Genomic DNA, 24,000 nt, shown 5'->3' with positions numbered 1-24,000 from the left:
CTTTCATTGTAATGGACTGTCACTATAATAAGGTTCAAATTGAGGTTCAAAAGTAACCTTTATAAAATGCCTTCTGATGATAGAAAAATTTCTTGTGATAAAGTCATGAATCTTCACTATGCAGCTTATCATTTTCTTCATAAGTGACGGATGGTGGTAACCAAAGAAACAAACCCCTAATTGTTTCCACGAAATTTGCCAATGCATTGTTAGTCATCCTCTGCTGTGTGTAAGCACAAAATTAACCCTTGAGCCCGAAGCGCGGGTTAACGTGAATTGCTAATACTACTACGACGTTCTTTTCTTTCATTCACCCCCACACCGTGACGTCATTGTAAGGAGTAAACGCATTGATGATGACAACAACAAGAAACACGTACATATGCACAATGATGTACTCCATACAGAGTGCATAGCCCTATGCAGGAGTGAACATATTATATATAATGCTTTGTGTAGAAATGACAAAATGGCAACCACAGAGGACAAGAGCATTTTAAAACCCGGTTTAATACTCAACGTTGAAGTCGAAGATGCCCTCGACGGTGTCGTCATGGTTTGTCTCAGACACGAAGGCAGAACTCTAAGGGGCATCCTACTCGATTCAGACAAAGGGTAAGAATTGGTGTAAGAATAAGTTTTTAGCGCTTATGCGTTTTGTAGGTTTGACAGGTCTTCGAAGTGTTGGAAAGAACAGGGCTGGATTACAGGGGCTGGTCTTGTACTGTAGCGGAATGCGTTGCAAAACCAACCGAGTGCATCGGTTAAATGTTGTATTGGCGCGATCGTTGTATTCGTACACATGTGTGATCAGACAATATTGTCGCGGCAGTTTCCATGTTAAAAAAAGCTAGTTATTATTGCAAATAAATGTGCGTAGGGCCAAGGCTACTGTTAATTGTAAAGACAAGTCAAATGTCACTGCATTTGACAAGTGACAGTAACTGACTCCAGTGATGTCTAACATTGCCAACAGTTGCCTATGCATAAGTAAGTCACAGGCTAAGCTGGCATTTGGTGATTATATGAAAGGCAGTTTCTCTGGAAGGAACATGTCTGGATTGCCTGTAAATGCTTACATCATTCCTCTAAATCAACATTTTGTTACACTTAGCTAGTTACAAGTAAATAACTGAAAACATTGAAGTGACACTTTGAGGAAAGAAGAGTTGGTCAACCAGTTCTGAATTATGTTTGATACATTGTAAAATAACAGCTGCATGGTGCACAGCAAAAGGGCTTCACAGAGGAGAAATACATTCAGTATTATATTACATTGTTCCTATGAGAGAAGCATGTGTTCTGTAGCTAATGTAAAGTAGTACAGTTTGATAACATGAAAATGTCAAAGTGTGCAGTACCTCATAAACAAGAGAGGAAATCCATTCAGCATTACATGATATTTTTCCTATGAGAGAAGCATGTGAACTGTAGCTAATGTAATGTAGGACGGTTTGATAACAGAAAAATGTCAAAGCTTTCAGTACCTCATAATCAACGCACACAAAACATAAATGAATTTTAATTTATTTGTCAGTGTTCACTGTCTTTTAAGGTTAATACAAATCCAAAAACCTCAAAGTTTTCTTGTGAAATGTGATACCAAACCATCCACTGAACAATCAAGCAAACAACTTGTGACTGAAAATATCTCAAAGACAATTGTTTAGGTTTCCTTATTGCATGCTTGCAAGATATTTTTATTTCTGACTCACTGTGCCGTATATATTGATTTTGGGAATAAAACCTCACAAATTTATGTTGATCTTTTGATTTTGGAAGACGGAGGATTAAGTCGCAACTTGTTATAGTGCTTGTTTTCAGCATTCAGTACTTAACTAGTTGTGTAACACTCTTTCATGTCTAATTTGCTTTATTCTTTGTTTACTTTCAGGCTAGCAGAGTTTGAATTTTCTCACGAGATTTCCACTTTTGATGGATTAGGTCTCTAGAATGTACAGTGGCTTCGCTTTGACAAAGCTAATATTGGGGTTTCCAGCATGTATTGATCACAGACTTAAAGTGATATTTTTTGCCTCTGATAGTTTCAAATGAGTTTTTATCAGCATCTGATGTTGTTCACAACCACACAACCAACTTGTTTGTTTACTTTTTTAAGGAGTGAAAAGGTGTTTGAATTGCTTAGAAAGGCATAATATAAATTTGTCTGTTATATTGTTAACTGCTGAGGTAATGATAATGCCAAAATTAGGTAATTGAAATTTTGATAACAGACAGTAGTGTAACTTTCAAAGTATACTTCTAGCTGCTCAAACACTCAACACTTTCACAGAGCTTTGATTCATCTCGACCTAGCCTTATTTCTAAGGCAGGGGTTGATGTTTACAGTAGACTAGTCTCATTACTTATAGCAGAGTTTTATGTTTGCTGAATTTTTTTACCAAATCCACAAATTAAGTATGCAGTTGATCAAGCTAAGCCACGGGCATATATTTCTCTGAGGTGAAGTCTAATAAAGCAAGGGGTTAACAAATGTGATTTAATTCTTAACACTTTGTCACCCAGACACATTTCATATTGATGTAAGTCGTATACAAATAGCACATTAAATATGTTCGGCAACAAGATTTTCACCTTTTATGTCACTTCTAAAAGTGAGACTTCACTGGTCAAGCTTAAGAACTACGTTGTTACGGGATCTTGGTTAATTGGAAGCATCAAATAAATGTCTCCAAGTCGACTCAAGAAGCTGATTTAAAATTGATAACACTTACTAGTTAGTTACTTCCAGCATAGTGTATTATATTTTGGATTTAAGACAAACTACTTCATTTATGTAGAGATAATTGAGAAATGAGTAAACCGTGTTGTTTAACATTAGTAACGAAATGCAACCGAGAGCTAACGTAGTGTACTTGAACTGCACTGCAAAATGTCTTTATATTATTTTTTATCGTTTAAAATTGTCAGTAGGAAAAGCAATGCCTCTTATAAATTGTGCAATCAAATAACTGCGCTAGTCATATCATGAATATTAATTCTTGAAAACTGAATATGCATGTCTTCAGTATGCCAGCCCCGCCCAATTGGGACAGTTTTCTAATGCTCATACCACTCTATACTGTCATCTCATAGTATGCATACTGAGAGTAAGATTAATCCCGAACCTTTATATAATAGAAACAGGATATTCAATTGTTCATAGTGCTCCTAGTACTATCAGTACAAGAGTTATAATGCGTGTCATGAAAGTTCATCTTATTAAAACTTGACCCAACTCGATTTTTGCAGTCAAGTCGAGGAGATTCCAAAAATACAAATAGGCAATGAGAAGATTTGTATTTTATTGCTTGTCAGTTCGATATGAGGATTTGGCAGCTGAATAAATTGCCCTAGGAGGGTCTCTCCTAAAAGTTGTATCATTTTGAAAACTGCTTTGCACAGGCGGTGTGTTTTAAGACAACACAAGTTAGTGCAATTCCTGTGGAACCTTTTATTATATAAACATGAATATAATAAAGTATAGGAAGTGACCTATTAACCCTTTCTAGTCTTGTCTAGTCAATCTAGAGCTAAAGGAAACAAGTCTTACCGGAAGAACTTCAAGCCCAGACCATGAAACATATACTGTTCTACTGCTAAGTTCTTAAATTTCCATATTACATTTTAGTCTGCCTTTCCAGCTAACTTCAAGTTTCAGATTTACGGAATGGCGAATGCCATGGGAGACAAGAATGTTGGAAGAAGGACCATACATAACATGGCTAGAAGAATAGGTTGGACTCAAAAGGGGCAGCAAAATAGGTCCTAGGCCCTATTGCACTTTGCTAACCTCTGTAATGTAACTGACGACCCCTGTTATGTAACTGACAGTATTAAAAGGATAGCCCGGAGGGAAATTAATTTTTGACCTTCTATCAAATTAAACTGTAGTATAATATATTTCTAATTTGGAGTTAATCATCTTTTATCAGGTCCTGCTCAGGCTGGGCCTATTACAATTTGTCAATCATGTTAATAAATTCTGTAGTTTACTATTCTTCTTAATTGGTTCCTAACCATTTGTTTTCAGGTCCTGCCCAGGCTGGGCCTATGACAATTTTTCAGTCATGTTACTAAATTCTGTAGTGTAATATTTTTCTCATTTGGTTTCCAACCATCTCTTTTCCCAGGTCCTGCCCAGTTGGCTTGCCAAGCAATGACATCCTCAGGAGGGATCTCAACGATAAATTTGGTGTTCCCGAAAACGAGATAGCTACAATCGAAGCCGACATCGTCAAGAGAGATCCACATTCAGCCCTCAGCTACCGGCAGTCATACTTTCAAAATATGCCCCTACCTCCTCCAAGACCACTCCTATGTGGTAAACCTCAGCCTTCACCTAAGCCAAAGCTTGGACCGTCCTACACCACAAGGACTAGACCGTTGAAACTGCGACCGCGGCAGATTCTATGTAGCAATTGTAAGCAAGACTGTTCAAAGAAAAATACGACAAAGAGGAAATTACTGACAAATGGAGGTAATCTGCCAAAGAAAAAAAGCCGGTTAGATCCTCTGAAGAAACACGCACCTCACGGTTTGAAAAAGAGACAAATACACTCTCTGAAAAAGACTCTCAAGATTTCGTATGCCACTCCTCAGGGTAAAGATCACGTAACGATTTCGCCACGTTCTTCGGGTAACGATAAAAGAGTTAATAACACGCAGCCAAACGGCAAGAAAGTGAACGGCATTCCCAAGGGTGCTAAGCACACCAAACAGGATAATGGAAAGCCTCAAATCGGGGAGGAGAAGAAGATGGTAGTTAATGGATTCCATCACAATATCAAGAAACCAAAGCACGTCCACTCGATCGGTCCCGCCACGACGTTACACCCAAAGCAAGAATTCACAACTTTGAAAGTTTCCGTGGAGAAGGAGAAAGAAAACGAGAACTCTCTGTCGGCAGTTGCTGCAAAGGAGGTTCTCACAAACAGTCTCAAAGTTCATCTGGTCGAAGATCTCTTCGTGCCGTGTTCGAAAGGGAGGTTGTCAGATACCTCCAGCGAGTCCTCCTACTCCAGCAGTGTAAGTTCAAAGCGATCGAGGAAGAACACCGGCGTGGCCCCGTCAGACTTTTTGAAACAAGAGACGAACGATTCGGACAGGGAAATTGAATTCAAAGACCTGCCGCCGGATAGAAGCGACATTTTGAGCAGTTCAAACGAAAACTTGCAGCTGAGGAAAGTCCCGCCTCTGAATCTAAAAATTCACAAGAAAAATGTGACAAAGTACAGGCTGCAAGATGGGAGAACTATGTGTCTGGGGGACATCGTCTGGGGTAAGATCATTGGCTTCCCGTGGTGGCCAGGTAGAATATCTCAGATCGTGGTCAGCAGACGAGACAACGGGGCCGTGCTCCAACAGGAGGCCCAGATCCGCTGGTTGGGCGCCACCACCATATCACATATGCCCCTAGAGAAGCTCTACCCATTCCTGCCATATTTCAAAGAGAGGTACAACAAGAAACGGAGAGGTGTTTACAAGAATGCCATCTCGGAGGCGATGGAAGAAGCCAAATCTGTCAGTACAGAGGTCCGGGAACTCAATACCATGTTTGAAACTTCCCAAATTTGCTGAAAGGGTGAGTATTCATTTGGAAAATGGAGATCCTTAAAGATGGCATGCTATACATGTAAGTCTGTGATCAATCACATGTTGGAAGTATTTTATCACTGACGAAGGCACAGGCCACCCACTGTATGCATGGCTTGTGTGAAAGGAATTGGTATTGGCTTTAGGGCACAACGGAGTAGAAAAAATGTTTTAAAGATTGTCATTGTCTTAGGAAAAAACAGAAGACCTTTGAAGGATGAAAAGAAAAAGGATGTTCTTCCGTGTCTATTGGGATACAAGAAAGTTTGTTGAAAGTTTAGAAAAGTGATTTATATATTTGAAAAAGAAGTTGAATTTTTTTCACTGATGCCCCTTAATATATGATCATATAAAACCAAGTGCAAAGTTCCATGTTAAATTGCCCGTTGGTAACAGTGAACATGAATTTCATCTTTTTGACTTGTTATTGCCATAGTCAATCATCTCTATGTTTATGAAGAATGTGTCAAAAAATGTCTTTGATTTTGTTTTTTTTGTGATGGCAGTTTTTTGTGTGTGTCTGTGTGCAAGTGTATGTGATGCTGTTTGTGAAGAGGACATCTGACGAAGGGTAACCTTAAAGGATCTCACAATTTGCATGTGCATGACCCATATCGATTACAAGAACCCTAGTGGTTTTGGTGGAGGTCAAATGTCATTTGGGGTCACCAGAGGTCAAACTGGAAAACCTTGTGAACACGATATCTCAAGAAGGAAACTTTAAATGAATCTCATACTTGGTGTGTGGGTGCACTATATTGAGTAGAAGAACCCTATTGTTTTTGATGGAACTCAAAGGTCATGTGAGGTCACCAAAGGTCAAATCTTGTAAGCACGATATATCAAGCAGGAAAATACTTCTGGAACTTATATCTGGCATTTAATGCCCAAAACTGAATGCTAGAGGCTGAATAATGACCATATTAATAAGGGGTTAATCAACGGTCTAGCGTGCGTTACTCACAGGATTAATGCACGATCGGGGGATAATGCAAGCGATGCACGAGGGCGGAGCCCGAGTGCATCCAGCGATAGCATTAACACCCGGAGTGCATTAATCATGTGAGTAATGCACGCTAGACCGTTGATTAACCCCGTTCATTCATACACTACCATTTGTGTGGGGGAAAAATCATAAAACAAAACATTTTTGGTTACATATAACCAAAGATTTATTAAAGTGATGCCCCGTAATTTTACCGTGCGTTACTCACAGGATTAACCACGGTCAGCTGACCTGAATGGACCAATAGGATTTAGGAATCTTTACTAAGTATGAATGAACATGACATCAATCCATTTGAGCTGCTCTCATTAAATTATTAATAAAGACCCATGGTGAGTACAACAACCCTATTAAAAACGGTGGAGATCATAGGTCAAATTGTGAAAGCCTTGTAAACATGATATCTCAGAGGTAAAACTTTGATGACTCATTATGTGATTCATGGTTCACAAACGTGTCAATTAATGCCCAAGGATCTTAAACATTCCATATCTACAGTAAGTGTAAAAACACAGCAGCTTCACAATGAAAACATGTCAATTTGAAACCACATTACTTAAACAAATATTTCCTATGGGCAAGGAATCACTTAGCCTTTCGGATTTCTGGTTTTACCTCCTTTCCATGAATTTCAGTGTTTTATGATGATTAATGTGCTAAAAGTCATAAATTTGAAATGATTGTTCAGATTTATGATTTTTGAGGTATTTTCATCTTGGCTACTTGCAACAAGTTATTTTAATCAGTCAAGTTGTACAGTTGCATAAATAAATAGCAGTGGCATTCTCTTTAAAGAACTCAGTCGTGGCCAGATTATGCCTTGCTCATAAGTCTTCATTGTATTGCAAGGTTTACTCTGTTGCTGTTAACAGTATACAATTTCTATGTTTAAATATTGGTCTCTCTTGTAGGTTATTTGTCTGTCCCGTTTAATACTTTTCCATATGATTTTGCCAAAATTGTGTCATCTCAATATATTATTCAAAGACATTTCCCTGCATGAGCATATTTCAAATCTCCTAGTTACAATAGTATCTTCTCTACAGCGAGGAAAGGCATTGAAGACTCGCCCCAAACCGCGTGCCCCCCCTCCCCATTGAAAAGGTTAACTTTCCGTTGCTTGCAAGTGAAGTTTTTCTTTGTCACTACAAAATGCAGACAGTAATGAAACGTGATACCTTGTTATCTTTTATCTATACCTGAGATGTCCATCGCTGCTACGTACACTGTGTTGTGGGTATTGACCGTAGCTGCGTGTATTGACTGTACACTAGTGTCTAATTACCGACGGTAGCAAGCTGTGTGTGTGTATTTTCTGGGATCGATGGTGGTGTCTAACACTTCTGTTACACCTCATTCGAAACTAGGTCAGATAACCGGCATTAGACGTTTCTTTTTGCGCGAGTCTTCCCACCCTTTAACACAGGCTAGTACCCTTACCTTAACAACTGAGTTGCAGCAGGCCCACAGAACTTGTGACAGTCATAAGGGAGGAATATACAGAGGTGAAATACAAAACCAAGCAATGGCATTTAACATCCTCCTCATGATTACAGGTGTGGTGTAAAGGACTTGGACTGAGTGTGTGCTTATTGTGACATCATGCAATATTTGTTTCTTTCAGTTCTCATTTTTAAATCCTTGCTCAAAGCAGAAGGAAAAGTTCATAGTGGATTAACTTCATACTTGGAATCAAAAAGCCAACTGGCTTTCTGGTTATCTCCATGGTTACTTTCATGGAAAACTTAAATGTATATATTTCATCATTTAGATTTATATTAAAGTTAAACCTGGACTTACATTATCACATGATTCCATAGAGTAAGCTAGAGTAAGCTAAATAAAGAACTCTGAAGCTTACAGATATTGTAAGTATTCCACACCTTAGTTCTATAAAATTCAAATACAAAAAGTAACAATTTGTTAAGTCTTTGTCTTCTTGACTTTGTTGCTGCTGATTACCAATCAACTAGTCATGTCTCTGGTTTATAAATTGCCCTCCTTGATAGGCCATTTGGTCACTAGCTTGCATTGCTGATGTTGTTCATCTTGATATATTGGTCTGAGAAAGTTGTTCCTTACCTAACCTTTCCTGTGTTTGTTTTTTTTTCTGCCCTGCAGGAACACAGTGGATCAAACATATTGGATCACTACTCCAGGTTTGTAAAAGTGTTAAGATACATTTTTTTGAGAGAGAGAGAGGGTGAGGGGGGGGGGGCGGGGTTCCATATAAAAGCTCAAGTGCTTGTTAAAAGTTGTGCATGATAGGTCTGTCCTATTTCATTGCGTTGATTCTTGTAGTGGAAGTTTTTTCTGTGTGGTTTGAGTAGTTCTTGCATAAGGATAAAGCATGCACATTTGTAATAAGTGTTGAGTAATCATAAATTGTGCATCAAAACTTGAGCCAGAGACTTAAGTTTTCGTAACTTTACGGTTCTCTGTATTCGATGACCTTTAAATTTTTCTTGGATGACTGTGAAGTAAGCTCATATTCCTGTCATGTATTGGCATTATGTGAAAAATGATGTAGTAGAATTTTAGCAAAATATATAATTTCCCTCACTCACTCACTCACCCCACCCACACCCCCTCCCCCATTGTACTTACTGTGACTTGTTTAATCTGGGCTAGATACTGAGTTAAATGCCAGACATTAAAATTGGTTTTGTTCAAGACACTGTATTAAGTTTACCCAGTGGTATTTGTATTATAAGAATGTGTTCACGTTGCATAACCATTGTCTGCAGACTCCAAAACCACTCAGGAAAAAATTAAACTAACGATCTGTGTGGTCTGTGTGTATTTCCTGGCCTTTGTTCCTTGAAGCAGTGTTGTTATTGTGCAATCACTCTTATCTTTCAAAGAAAAACAACCACAGTGCTTTTATTTTGTCACTAACTGCACAACGATACAAATCTTGGGACATTTTTCGCAGTAAAGGACTGGTAGTTTTGGTGCTAAACATTAGGTACATGACACACAAACACTTAGGCCACTGAAGAGTGTGTTTTAAGATTCTTCAAAACTTTATTGTTACCCTCTAAATAATATTTTGTGCAAGATTTTTGGGCAGTTTTTAATCAATTTTATGTGATTATGGTCAATGATTAATGTTAAGTGATAAATATCAGTAACCATCGTTTACCATGACAACTCCAAAAGTGTAACAAAGTTTGAGTTTATTTATCACTTACATCAGTCATTGCCATCAACCATGGGTTCTCTATTGGCGACCTGAAGCCGAATTAGGCCAGCGAAAGATTTCCACCTAGCCAGTGGGAAATAAAGACCATCCCACAATCTTACACTATTTGGGTATGCAGATAATTGGGGGTTCGGGCTTGACCACAATACTGGCCTACTGTCCATATTGATCAATCAATTCTGCCAGGCCCTTTGCACCAACCAATGTTTTTCTCTGGCCCTCGTAGAAAGTTTGGGAGACCCTTTTACATAGATATCAGTGCCAAAAAAACAGATTAAAATATCCCTTGTACCCTGTAGCATGGTTTAAGCCAAGTTAAATACCGCAGAGCAGGGTTTTGTGCTTAACAACATTGAAAGGGAAAGAAATTTATATGAAGTTGTGATATAATAGTTTTTGCACTCTGCCATCTTTATAGCTTTGTACAGACTTGGCATTATTCAAATTAACAGTCTTGTCCCTGATTGGTTGATAGTGATACAGGTACTTAAGACTTCTATTAACTCACTGCAAGTTCAATTTCTGACAAATTCACAATTCCCTTTGTTTGTGGGCTCTGAAATTTAGATGCTCCCGATGTGTCTCTGTTCATTGAGGTCGGAAAGTAAATATGTTCAGGAAGTAAAGATTTCAAAATAATTAAAGAAGAGAGAAAAAGGGTCAAAGTCTGGAGAAAAATTTGCCCACAAAATCCTGTCAGCTGCATTCACTATAGATAGAAAGATAATTTGACTGAGAATAGTCATTAGAACTACTGTAAATAAGTAGGCCTGCTTCCTTATATTCTGATTAGATTCTGAATACATGATTGATATTTAGTGTCGTAATCTTGAAGTGATATCTGTAGATTTAGTCACGTAATCAGCTTCAGAGCTTGTCTGAACATAGATGGCAACTATTTCAGACATACAGTATTTTGAGATGCGTCACATGCAACAAGTGATGACTTTACCGGTAGTGACTATGAATGAAATTTTATTTCTACTTAGTTGTGGTTTTTCAAACAGAAAATTGGTTTCCTTAAGTCAGTGCTGATCATCATTCAAACCGAACCATAAACATGGAACGTTAAATGTATGTACAACTAAAACATAATAGCACGGATTTTGAAAACTACTCATTGTTGTACAGTTTTACTTATCATAACAGTGAGATGTTCCAGATAACCATAGGGTGGAAAATTATGTACGTGACCCCAACAGACTTACAAATACTTTCCATGTGGCATACATCTGGAGTGTAATAACCACAGTAGGTGGAATCATGGAACCGACATGCATGTGATGATGTGTTCTATGTTCAACTTAACCAGGCCTGACTGTCTCCTGCTATGAGAAATATTCCAAAGGTAGTGAGAGTTAAGGGCCGAGCCTCGAAATATCACCATGCATCATGTTCGATGGGGATTTCCTTACCATTTACTACTGTGCTCCTAACTATCCACATGTGAAATAGTTTGAAGAACATTTATATTGACCCCAAAATTTAAACATATGAAGTCATCCAAAACGTTATCAAAACCAATCTCCTCAAATTGTTTGTTCCTTAAAGCAGCAGCATTTTGCAAATGCTCAAAAAGTGTTGTATTTTGAATGGACATAACCAGTATTGATCCAAATCTGATTAATCAAACTGTGAAGGACAACCACCTGGTGGCTTCGTTGCATTCAACACACACTATAAATTAGCTTGTAATTGACAGTATTCATTCCATATTATTATTGTCGGCCACGACATAGAATTAATTACACGCAAGCTTAAATGAAAGTCTGGTTCAAATACATATATAAGTTTGTGACGATTTGATATTAAAGTTGACATCTGTGAAGTGTGAAGAAGCTGTCATTGTTTATAGGATTTGTAGCATCGGTTTGAAGGCTCTCCAGATTCAGTTCATGATGTTGCTTTAATTTCATAGTTTACAGATACTGCAGAGAAGCGCATGTGTCCATCATTTCTTCCATGAGAGAAAAATAAAAACTCTTAGCAAAACTGCTCATCTACTGCAAGAAGCCTGTGTTGGTAAATAAGTATAAGCCGAAAGCTCTTGACGTTTCGATCCTAGCGGGATCTCCTTCAGAGGTCAACTGAAACAAGAATAAATAAGAATGCATTGCTCGTATCATCTAATTTAACTGTCTGTCCATCTCTGCCACTTCTTGTGTTCTTCCTGTAGTTTGTTTTCCTTTCAGTTAGCCTTTGAAGGAGATCCTGTTAGGATAGAAATGTCAGGTCCTCTTCACTTTTACACATGTTTAAAAGTAAGTTGGCCTGACGTTTCGATCCTAGCAGGATCTTCTTCAAAGGCTTAATGACAAGTAACAGCAACAGAAGGGACAAAAACACGCACAGATCACAGACAGGTAATTAATATGGTGAACACAAAGAGATAGATGTAAGGGGATTAGTAGACAAGGGAATAGGGATGGAGAGAAGAAAGAAAGAAACCAACAGGGGAAGAGTAGAGGTAGTTTACTAATCCCCTTACATCTATCTCTTTGTGTTCACCATGCTCATTAACCTATCTGTATTCTGTGTGTGTTTTTGTCCCTTCTGTTACTGTTACTTGTCATTTAGCCTTTGAAGAAGATCCTGATAGGATCGAATCGTCAGGCCAACTTACTTTTAAACATTCTCTTACACAGGCTCTCTAGTGGATAAGCAGTTTGCTAACAATTTTATTTTCACTTGTACACATATCTTACATAGCACAGTGATATATATATATATATATATATATATATATATATATATATATATATATATATATATATATATCTAAAAGTCTTGTAGTGTGAGTACAACAGCACAGGCCTGAAAGAAAATGTTTTTTAAATAAGATTTGGTTTTTTTATTTTTTTTTAAATTTATTTCCAGTATAAATATAAATATTTATAAAAAGGTGGCTTGACGTGCTTAACTAAGACATTATTCTCAAGTAACATATTTCCTTAATTGTTGGTGATGAGCAGAGGATGTGGTTGTGACAAATTTAACACCAAACGCAGCAATATAGAAACATGAGCCGATGAAACTAGTGCATCTTGTAGGAAACGTGTAGGATACAGCATAGTGCATTGATACTGATATGATAATCAATTTATGCTTTGGAATAATAAAAAGGAGGGTTTGTGGGAATACTATTCCAGTTTACAAATATATGACATAATATTTCTACTAAACTGTGCAAAATTGGTAAAGAGCCAAATTTGTGACATATTTTTCTCATTTACAAATATTACTTTGAAAAGCCTTGAAATAGATTATGTTACATTTCAGTTTTATAGTAGAGAAGTTTAACTGAATTCTCTCGTGGGTGATGTCAGTTGTATGATATGCGAATGTTTAAGTATAAATACCAAGGAACAAGAGTTGGATCTTTTGAGAGAGTAAATTAATCTTGTCCCCACTGGGAGCCTTAAAAAGAGTTAAGTTAACTTTGACAGAAAAGAAATACTGGCACATTTGAAGATGAATCGGTTGTGTTTGTCCTGACAAAAAACATGTCATCAAAAGATATGTTGAAAACATTGCATTAAAATCAGTAAACACAGCTGCCATGCATTATTTGTGAATTGTAAGTTGCAAAGCAACAGTTGCGCATGGTCTCATACTAGCTTAAAAGAATGCTAGAACATATATTTCATTGATTTTTCAAAGTAAAGTGGGGCTCCCTTCTTTGTGTCCAGACCTAATTCTTTGCTCCCTCATTCATCACTGGTAGCTGTTTTCAGATATCTAATTCTCAAGGCAGTACAAATGTAATGCTATTAGTACTCCTGGCAGTGTCTCATCATTGGAGGAGACACAATGCCTGCTGTGGAGCTGTGCTGAAAGACTTTGATTGCCAGCTATGCCAATGTATGTGACCTTGATGGTTTTGAGGTCAACTTTAGTCATGCAAACTATGCATGATCAACACAATACAACAACCCTTATTGCTTTGAGTGCTGTTCAGTGTAGGCTGCTCTGGACAGGGCTATGGGACTCTGTATGTGTGTTCGTTGTGAACTAAGTAGCATTGATTTTAGCTTGGATAGGCAGGGCTCTAGTTAGGAAACAAAGACCCATAGAGAGGATTTTGTAGGATGTACAAAGGATAAAAGGAAGCATGTGGATGGAAAATGATAATGTTGTGGTCATGTTTTGTTGATTGGTTAGGATGGAATGTGTTCATGAGCATAAACAAATCCCATCCTTCCAAGGAAATAACAAATGTGGTTTTGGAAAACAGTATCAATAAAGATTTGCCTGTTGGAGTAGGATAAATAATATTGTCACCACAGCTAGTTTATTTTGTTAAAAGGATGTTGGTATCCATGGAAGCATTTGAATTGAGATTCTTGTACTTTCCTATGAACCAAACAAAAGATTGCTTTAAAAATGATTTGTGTAACATTTGCTGTAGCATATTGATCAATTCTATTCTGAATTTACCAAAAACAGAAGCAATTTAATGTACCAAAAGCAGCATAAAACATGCCATGCCAAAGCAAGAGCTCACCTATAACATTTTTGTTTGCTTTTTCCTTCTTAAATTTTTTCTTCTTCACATATGTATTTTTTGCTCCGGTGGATGGGGGGCTGAGGGGGGGGGAGGGGTCGATTGTATAGGTATCCCTTGCTCCTTCTATGACCACCCTGGTTGCTATTAAAAACAGGTTTCAGATATGATGACATATCAAGTCTTGTAAACTTATTTTGAAACAACTCAGCAAATCAAGCTCACTCCTTTTCCTGTTACAGTTTATTTCTTTACATAGTTACTTCATTTAAGATTCATAGTACAGAAGCATATAGCCCGCCCACACAGTCGTAATGTACACAGTGATGCCATTTTACGTATTGTAAATCACTCGTGGACTCACTGACTGATTTTATGTCAAGACTGTTTAAACAAATAATTTATATTAGCTTAGTTTTGGGTGTACCGCCTTACTTTGTTGTACAAATGATCCGATTTCATTTGTGTTAGCAGGGTCTGGCATAATTATTATGGAACATTTTCTTCATCTGTTACATAGAACGCATAGAACAACAATCCGGTTGACCTCATGTAAGCCAAGAATCACCGACTGGCACTGGATAGATGATAGTATCCGTTTACACACTAGATGTTCCATGATAGGGTTTGAGTTTTGCAAAATGGCTTCCTGGTTTGACTTCACTATTGTGAACAACACACAAAGCAGATCGCTGATTGAATTTATCTACCGTTGCTATGGTGAATGCAGGAAATCGTGAATGTGTGCATTGTGTATCATACAGTACCATATCAGATTTGAGGTTTGATGTTCATGTTGAAGTGAAGAGCCAGCAAATCTTACATTAATGTAGTAAAACCATATTGTTGCTAGTGCAATGAATAGGGTATTAATTCAGAAAGTGGAGTTAATCCTGGTCACACTTTGAAAAAATATGAAATGCTTCTCCGTATTAGACTAACGTTTATTAAAGTGTTACATGGGATTGAAATTACATCAGAATTGAAGCACATATCCAATTGGGGGGGGGGGCTGTCCAGCCACGCACAGAATTAAAAGAGGGTGCTGTCGTACTCGTCCTATCAGAGCTGTATATATGGCTATGGGTCCTATCTAGCTCCAGGCAACTTGACAAACTGCAGTCTATGACATGCAGATCATAAACGGTACAGTTCTGTTCATAATCATTCGTTAACCATTACTACTGCAGTGTATGTGTGTGTTAAAACCTCTCGTGTAGATTAGCTCATTTCGTGTTTGCAAAGAGATGAGACAAGTTGCATCGGTCGTTCAATGTGTCTTTTTATCCTTGTGACCTGATATTTACAACAAGATAATTCCAGCAAGTCATTGTATAAATAACGTTTCATTCTGTTTCTGTAGTTGAATCTTTAATTTTTTTGAATTTGGAGCGATGAAGTTAAAGCTATTTTATGCTTTGACTTTGCCAGGTATAAGCAAGTAGTGCCATTCTTGAGTAACTCAACCATAAGCAGAGAGATAAGATTCCGGACTGTGTGAAGTGTTACAATTTGGTGTTTATCGCATCAAAGCTGCGGCACCAAAGGAGAGAATACCTGGCATTCATTAGATGCTTTTTGCAACACAAAAGTTATCATACCCTTGACTGGTTCTTGAATTGAAATGACAGAGAGTTACATTAAAACTGGTCGGACCAAACCTTTCTATATTGGACTGAACGGTTTAAGTAACCTCACTTATTCGGAGTAAGAAGCCACTGAGTAGTGACCGTGTAGGTTGCTTAGTTTAGATCGAGAGATGTCCGACTATGTGTGTGTGACAAAAGAAGAACGAAAGTTACTATGCATAGCAACATGTAACTTTTAAAGTATTTAAAGTACTACACAAACGGTCAATGGATTTTTATTTTCTTCTTCTCGTCTTTTCTTTTACAGGTTTAAATCTCAGGAATTGCATGGATGTTATAAATTACACTAAAGCGGGTTTTAAGACAGTGCAGCTCACTCAACGCTGGAAGTATTCTGCGGAGTAACGAATATGCCGTCTCCGCCAGGAAAGCGGCCGGAACAGGGTGATAAAAAAATCTTGAAATGTGATCGAGGTTTGTTCATCTGAGGCATACTGTGTATGCGTAAGATGATTGTGACACATTCTTATATTACTACGGAGTGAAAGGAAGGCCAGTCTTAAAGGTTTTGGAAGACATTCATGTCCTAATATGACACTGATTTTGAAGGAGGGGTGGGGAAGAGGGCGGTATATACATATTGCTCAATTGTTTGTTGAGAACAGTTCTGTATGCAATGTAGACCCATGCAAATTCATGCCATGCAAACACCAGAGAAGTACAATAAAACATGGCACAGTAAAATTGGAAGGAATACAACCTCCAAATTTGCTTTAAGCTGTTTGCTCAAAAGGTGTAATACTTTGCCTCATGTGTGCTATTTATATCCATAATAACAGCTGTCTTTGTAAGTGACTAATTATTTTGGGATTAAGAAGTGGTAATGGACATATTAGCGATGTAAAGTTAAGTTCTTAATTAATTAACAACTCAGGGTCAGGTTGCAGTGTAGGATGGTTTACAGGGCATCGCAAAAACGGTAGGTCCCTTTACCAAGATATTGTTTGGTATCACTACTATCAAAGGACAAAGAAGCTCGTCATGGGAGTAAAACTGATAGGTGTTTTAAACTAAGACAGGATCTCTTAGGAAGCCTCCTACAGTTAATAATTTGAGAAAAGTTGCAGATGCTGTTGATAAATGGCCGTCTTTCCTTATTTTCTCTCTGTTGTTTTTCCTTTGTTTTTTCCTCCTTTTTTTTTGGTCTTGTTGGAATTCTTAAAAGGATTGTCACTTACAGAACAAACTGTAACAGCTTCAATTACCAACATCTCAATAACATCATGTAGAAATTAGATGCAAAGTTCACCAGAATGCTTAGAATACGTTCCACTTTCTTCATCGGTCAGAAATTGGTTTCTCTCTTGGACTTTCCTTTTAACTGAGTAATTCTCATTTCCCTCCATATCTATATGTGCTTTTACATTCTTGAAAATGTTATCATCACAAAGGGTGTAGCTTGATAGGAATGCAGTCTGCTCAAGTTCAAACCACATAATCCAAACAAGAAATTTCGTCCGTCGATATTTCGTTCGTCTGTCTGTGTGTTGTATGACCGGTTTCCAACACAAGTAACACATTCTGATATAGTTTGACTGCTGAAAGTCCTCGTGTTGCACCTGAAGGTGTTTTAAAGAAAAATACTCTTCAGTTGTTGCTTGAGTTATGGATAAGGTTAAAAACCAACCTTGATTGAGAACTTGAGTACACTTGAGTACTACTTAAGTATACTTGAGTAGTAAACAAGTACTTGGTGATGCTGAAAACTACAATGTGACAAGTGAAGTGATGATAAAACATTAAAAATCTTGTGACTTGATCTGTAAAGCCATTTTTTCTGTGTCAGGTTGTTGCAAAGTAAGCAATACACAACCTGTTTTTTTTTTATTTAAAAAAAAAGACAAGGCCAAAAAACAAAACAGAAAAACCCCTAGAAATCATCACTTATTAATGTTGTGGTTTTTGTTTTTTATCAGGAAACAATGTAGAATGTATCGTGAGCAAGAAGTTGCCTTTTAGTAAAAGTCTCACTGATATGTGCGGTGATCTTTCTATAGACTGCAAGGATATACTTCCACTTATGATTTAAAATGGATAAAATAACAAGCTTTTTCCTTGCTATTGGGATCAAATTAAAACATGATAATGTTGTGATTACTCAGAAAGAAGGCTAGGAAAAGTTGAAATCTGTAGTGGTGGTAATTTCATTTTAATAGGAAAAGCTTAAGTAAACCAAAATTGTCAATTAAAACATCTGAAGGATACCCATTTTATTTTTTTATTGTATTGTTCTTTATTTACTTATGTTATTTTATGATAATTTTGTACTGCAAGTTTAGGATAAAAGATGGAATGATACTGTATCGATTACTCTTGTGTTGGATTGTGCTTTAGTTTGAAACTAAAATTGGAATGTAATTACTCTGATAATAATTTTATTGAACCATTTCTGCTTCCTCCCCCCCTTCCCCCCCCCCCTTATTGAGACTGGAGTTGGCTGTGAGTTCTTTGTATATTTATCCCTTGGAGCAGAGTGCAAATGTGCGAAAACTTCTAATGGAAGAGAGTAATTTACTTAGATCACTACAACTAGAATGTTTGGACCGAGTACCTTTTGCTGAGTGTATTCTATCTAATGTGTGAAAAGAAACGCTGTAAATAACAGCATGTGAGTGATAGTGAATTGAATTTACGGGAAGAAGGCTCAGAGAGCTCTTTGCTAAGATGAAGATAAACAAAGTAAGGTGGGGAAGGGACATAATGTTAAGTGATTTGGAGTATGGATGGTAAAAGCCTTAAAGTAGCTTTCAGGGTTCTCTTTCCAATTTTTTATCCGAAAAAAATGTATTCCATGCCTCTCGTATGGTCTAATGGAATGTTGCAGAGGTATTAATTATTCAAGGACAAATCACTGTTGACCCAAGGAGATTCATATGCCAAGATGACAATAATTGAGTAACTCCCGGGAAGTGGAGGTGGCCAGATGGGGGAATGAAGAGATGGGGTTAACACTTTAACTATGTGGAGACATTGTCTTTGAGACGTTGTCTTTCATTTGGACAATCTTTTTAGTTATTCATGAAGTAGGGGATTTGATATTTAATAGGCGATAGACAAATTTCACTGGTCACACAAAGGGATCCTTAAAAGGTCCCTTCTTCTTTGTTTTCAGGGTTAATGTAATATTTTTGTGTATAGGTTGAGGAGGAAGTAGAATAAAGCAAGTGGGCGAATTTGTGTATGAAATTAACATAAACTGCATTTGAAATTTATTTGAATTCTGAAGACAAGCAATAATTTAAAAAAGTATGGATTGGATATAATTTCAGATAATCTATCTCATTGCACACAATTTTTGGAAAACTTTTATCTACAGTATGAAGACGAAGTTTACTGCCATGGAATGACTACGGTCATTGACAACACTAATTATGCATCTTTTACAAAAACTTTTTAAGAAATATGATTTTTTTGGGGGGTGACTTAACTTTTCTACAACTTAATTCATATATATTTATATATATTAATCAAAAATTGCAATTTGGAAACTAAAGCTTTAAGTATCTTCATTATTGTGGTAATACTGTAAAACTTGAATAATGCAAGTTTAGTAATAACATAACAGGGAGAATTATTTGACAAATGGCTAATAGGGATTCAAAGTCACAACTTTGTCAAGAGTATATAGCTAGGTTTTTTCCATGGACTTAGTGAACGTATATGTACAATTTTGTGGGGGGTGGGGGAGGAGGGGGTTTGGGAAGGAAGAGACATGAGACTGGAAAATTGAACAACCATCCCTACTGGGGATTATTTCAAGCCTGATGGAGTAAAATTGCTTCTGTTATTTCTAAACCCAGCTGTTTGCATTTCCTTGTGAATTACCCAAATCTTCCAAATCTATAGTATTACTCTAAGTAAGGCAATTTATTAAGGTAGGATGCCCTCTTGGATTCGTTCACCAAATTAGGATAAACAAGCCAATTTATTTAAATAATTCCATTCGGTTCTCATCATTTTGTCGACCAGACACTTGTTCGTGTAAGCATTGACCAACCGCATGTGAAATGTGAATTATAAAGAATTCCCGATTTTGAGCATTTAAATGTGAAATATCACTAGTCAAAATATCAAATGAAACTTTATATTGAAACAGGATTTGGATTTTGGAATAACAACTTAAACTACTGTTTCAAAGAATGAAATTTTGTACATTAGCATCATAAATATGGAATGATGTAATAACTATGTTGAGAATGTGTTATGTGTGTTTCACTCTCTCTTTTTCAAAATGTTGAAAAGTTGCTCCATATATTGTTTCTGAATAATGATTTTTTGAATATATATGATTCTGCGACGGGTGGATATCTCAATTAACTACTGCTAATACCATTGCATTCTCAAATATTTGTGTGAGCAGGCATATGAGAGTCCTGTCTCTCACTAAATTCACAAAGGTTTCTGTATGACTTGTTGTAATATATAGCAGTGTTTAACTTAATTAAGGGGTTTCCATTAAGTCTTCCAATTAACATGCCATGTTGAAAGTATTAATTCATTCGTTGTGATATTAACGATGGTAAAAACTGTTGTAAATACATCGTTCTCCCATTGATTACCAGTTAGAGCTTGTGACTTGCCGACGAAAAATTTAGCATGTTTTTTCCTTCTCTTGATCGAAGGTAAGATGGTTTTTCAAGCATTTGCAGTTTGTGGAAGTACTATATATTTGTTTTGATAATTCAGTATATAGATTGCTTAATAAGACAAAACAGGATTTGGTCAGATCTTGTTCATCATCATTGTGTTACTACTAACTGTAAGATGTGTATCCTATGTACGCACCTATGATTTGGAGGTTAACCGTTAAGAAGGAAAATGAAGCAATTCAATTGCATGATGGTGGCTTAGTTTGGTGAAAGACTGAGCTCTAAATGGAGGGCTTAGTCAAGCTATAAATACAGAGTAGACTTACCTGCCAACTCTCATATTTTTATTACTAGCTCACATCTCAAAATCATGTTCAAAACATCTTAAACTGGTCAAACCATTCTCCCGGGGGGGGGGGGGGGGATGGGAGGGGGATGAGGAGAGATTTAATCTCCATATCACCCTCTTTTGGGATTCAGTAGGTCTCTGAATTCTGTCTGAGTTGTTTTGTGAAATTTGAAACATGATCATTTTTAGCAAATCTAGCATTTTCGATGGGTCTCTTAATGACCTCCGTGTATCTTGTTTCTATGTTTATAACTAAGTTTGGTTTTTACGAAAAACAAAGCACTGTTTCATGTCAGGAAGACAAAAAAGGTATGGTATGTTTACTTAAATAGAGTTTCTATATCTTCCGTGCTGGATAAGGAGTTTGTAAGAAATTGTGAATAAGAGAAAAAAAAAATAGAACAGATACTCTAGTTGGATATAACAAAGATGGTATAAATATTTATAATCACTGCCATTTTGAGTAGCATTATTAAAGACAGAAAAAAAGTATTCTATAGTGCTTCCAGACTATTTCAATATTTACCAAACTTCATAACTGCACACACTCATATATCCAAATTGGGAAGCTCATTTTTGTAGAACATTTCAAAATGTCATTGTATCTTATTAACAACAATATGCCATTCTTATTTATTTGTTCATACTTTTATTCCATTTTCATTCAGACGTCTTTTTCTTTCTTTTTTACTAGACTCTTTCATTTGTTTTCTTTAGGACATAGTGTTTTTTTTTTGTCTTCTTGTTATAAGTTTAATTTTCTTTTCCGTTTGTTTATCCTTTTGTATTTTGCAGAAAATATTTTTTGAAATTTGTAGACAACTGAAAAGAAGCTTTACTTTTCTGCTAATTCCTTAACTTTTAGCATTGGTCTCAGCTGATGAATGGTCTAGCTTCAATAATTAACCAAGCTGTATCATTTATGGGGAGGGTGGAGTGGGGGGGGGGGGGGGTTAGTTGATGATTGGGGCCATTGAAAGTAGTAGTTAGGTGATAAAATGTGACATTGAAAGTAGTAGTTCTTGCAAGAAACAGGTCATTTCTTTTTTCTTGCCATTATTATTAGTCTCTCTGTTTGCTAAACTACTGAAAATCGAAGCAACTCTTGTGTGATATCATTTGTTTTGTGAAGTAATATTGCATTGGGATAAAATAATTTATAGGTTGCATAAGTAAAAAAAAGATGGTCTTTGGAATCTAACCGAAGAAATATCACTTAGAACATCTCTTCAATTTGACAGTCCTTTTGCCACCTTTGAGTGGACTCCAGAGTTTCCTTAGTCATAATCACAAGAACAATATGAGACTAACGAACCCCTGGTAGAATGAAAATCAACTGTTGGCATAGTATATGCTCAGCATCTGTTCAGTTGTTCACAATTGATTACTGTCTCTACATAAGGATTAACAGTTAGCTCAATTTTTGCGTTCTCTAAACTGCTATCATAAGCTGGCCTCTCTTTGACCATGTATTACAGTCAGTCAAAATGTGTTCTTCCCTATTGCTTGCAGGTAAATTGTTAGACTTCGTATGTGAACTCACAAATGCTTTGGGAAAAGGAAAAAACATATTTTTAGTTGTGTTTGACTAGTGCACATGCATGTTTGCATTAAGCAGGTTGGGTTATGATTATTATTTATTTTTCTTCCAAGATGGAATGACTTTTGAATGTTCACTGTATATTACAGTACTTGTCAATATATATATTTTTTTTCTTGTAAATAGTTGGCTAGGATCGGCCTCTTGTAAAATACAAACATACCTTTGTTCCCATTTTTATTTCAAAAGTTGAAATATGAAAATGATAAATATGATTGAAGGGTGTCTTTTGTTGTTCTTTATTTCTTATTTTACTTGTTTTGCTTTAAAAATGGGTTGAACTTTGAGTTTTTGAAGATAAGACTTAGTTGATATGTTCAGGCCTGTGGAGAGTGGGAGAGTTAGGGGGAGGAGGGGGGGGGGGGAATTGGGACTACAACCCTTGACCCTTAGCTCAATTGGTGAGCCAAGGGAAATATGGGATAAGGAATAATATTTTCTCATTTCCATAATATACTTCAGGAAAATGAGGAGTTCCAACAGTGGCAGGTGAAATCAGTTTTCCCAAAACCTAAACAGGATCTTGGTGTCCATGGATGTCTTTGTTCAATGCTCAATATAAATATACATATTACAACGTGAATATTACAAGTAAGTTATAGTTGTCCTTGCTTGTGTATACGGCATCTATGATGGTCAAACTTCTACCCCATGTTTATCTTCAATATTGTAAATTATATATGTAAATATTAAACAGATATAACTTAATTCATATAATAAACACACATAGTTCCATACCCTTCGTTCTTATAACTTATAACTCTATGGGTGCTTTTACACTAGATCCGGATCAGATCTCGACTTTAGGATCAATTTGGCAATGTGAACGTTCCCGCATCAACAGTGACCCAAGATATCCTGTGACCTCATGTCACATTAACACATGTCCAATCCGCTTTTTTCACCAACATCGGGTGAATAGCAGGGGGGGGGGGAGCGATCAGAGTAAGACTCAAGTGTAAATGCGTCTGGATCAATGCATTAGTTTACCCCAAGGAGAGATGATCATCTGATAACATCAGGGCATCTGATCTGGATCTAGTTTAATGGTTACAATCATTTGAATATTCCTAATTAGCAAATTAGAAGCCATCTCCCCCAACATCTCTCCTTACCCCCCTCTAGATCCCCACCCTCTCCTCCCCAGCCTTTCCCCTTCCCACTCCATATCTAGAGTGTTGTGTGCCCAATATCTGTAATAAGTTATGTATAGAATTTATATTTATAAAGTCCAGTAGCAGTTACTCTCAAATATGCTAGAAACACAGATAATGGTCACCATGCTTAAATTTTAACACGCTTTTTTACTGTCATTTATTAAGAAGTTATGCGCAGTGAGACATTTAATCGTTTGTTTTAACAATCTTCAATGTCAGGGGCATATTTAGAGCAACAGAGCCTCTAGGAAAGTAGTATCTTTGCCAAAATTCTAGCAATGTTTAGCATGCTCAAATTTGGAACCAGAACTGATAACAAGCAATAATTAATTGTGAGCTAACAAAT

The 24,000-nt window shown here is 36.8% G+C and overlaps 1 protein-coding gene across 1 annotated transcript; it reads left to right on the top strand.

Moving 5' to 3' along the window:
* Window positions 1-325: 325 nt before the first annotated feature.
* LOC139967947 (PWWP domain-containing protein 2A-like) lies at window positions 326-22,712 on the top strand. Its single transcript, XM_071972180.1, has 4 exons — window positions 326-615; window positions 4,134-5,584; window positions 8,723-8,760; window positions 16,207-22,712. The coding sequence occupies exons 1-2, from the start codon at window positions 383-385 to the stop codon at window positions 5,578-5,580; spliced, it is 1,680 nt and encodes a 559-aa protein (XP_071828281.1). The 5' UTR covers window positions 326-382; the 3' UTR covers window positions 5,581-5,584; window positions 8,723-8,760; window positions 16,207-22,712.
* Window positions 22,713-24,000: the final 1,288 nt, after the last annotated feature.

Source organism: Apostichopus japonicus, chromosome 5 (genome assembly GCF_037975245.1).
Source record: "Apostichopus japonicus isolate 1M-3 chromosome 5, ASM3797524v1, whole genome shotgun sequence".
Lineage (NCBI taxonomy): Eukaryota > Metazoa > Echinodermata > Holothuroidea > Aspidochirotida > Stichopodidae > Apostichopus > Apostichopus japonicus.
Note: the sequence above shows the minus strand (reverse complement) of the source record. Positions and strands in the feature narration are given on the sequence as shown.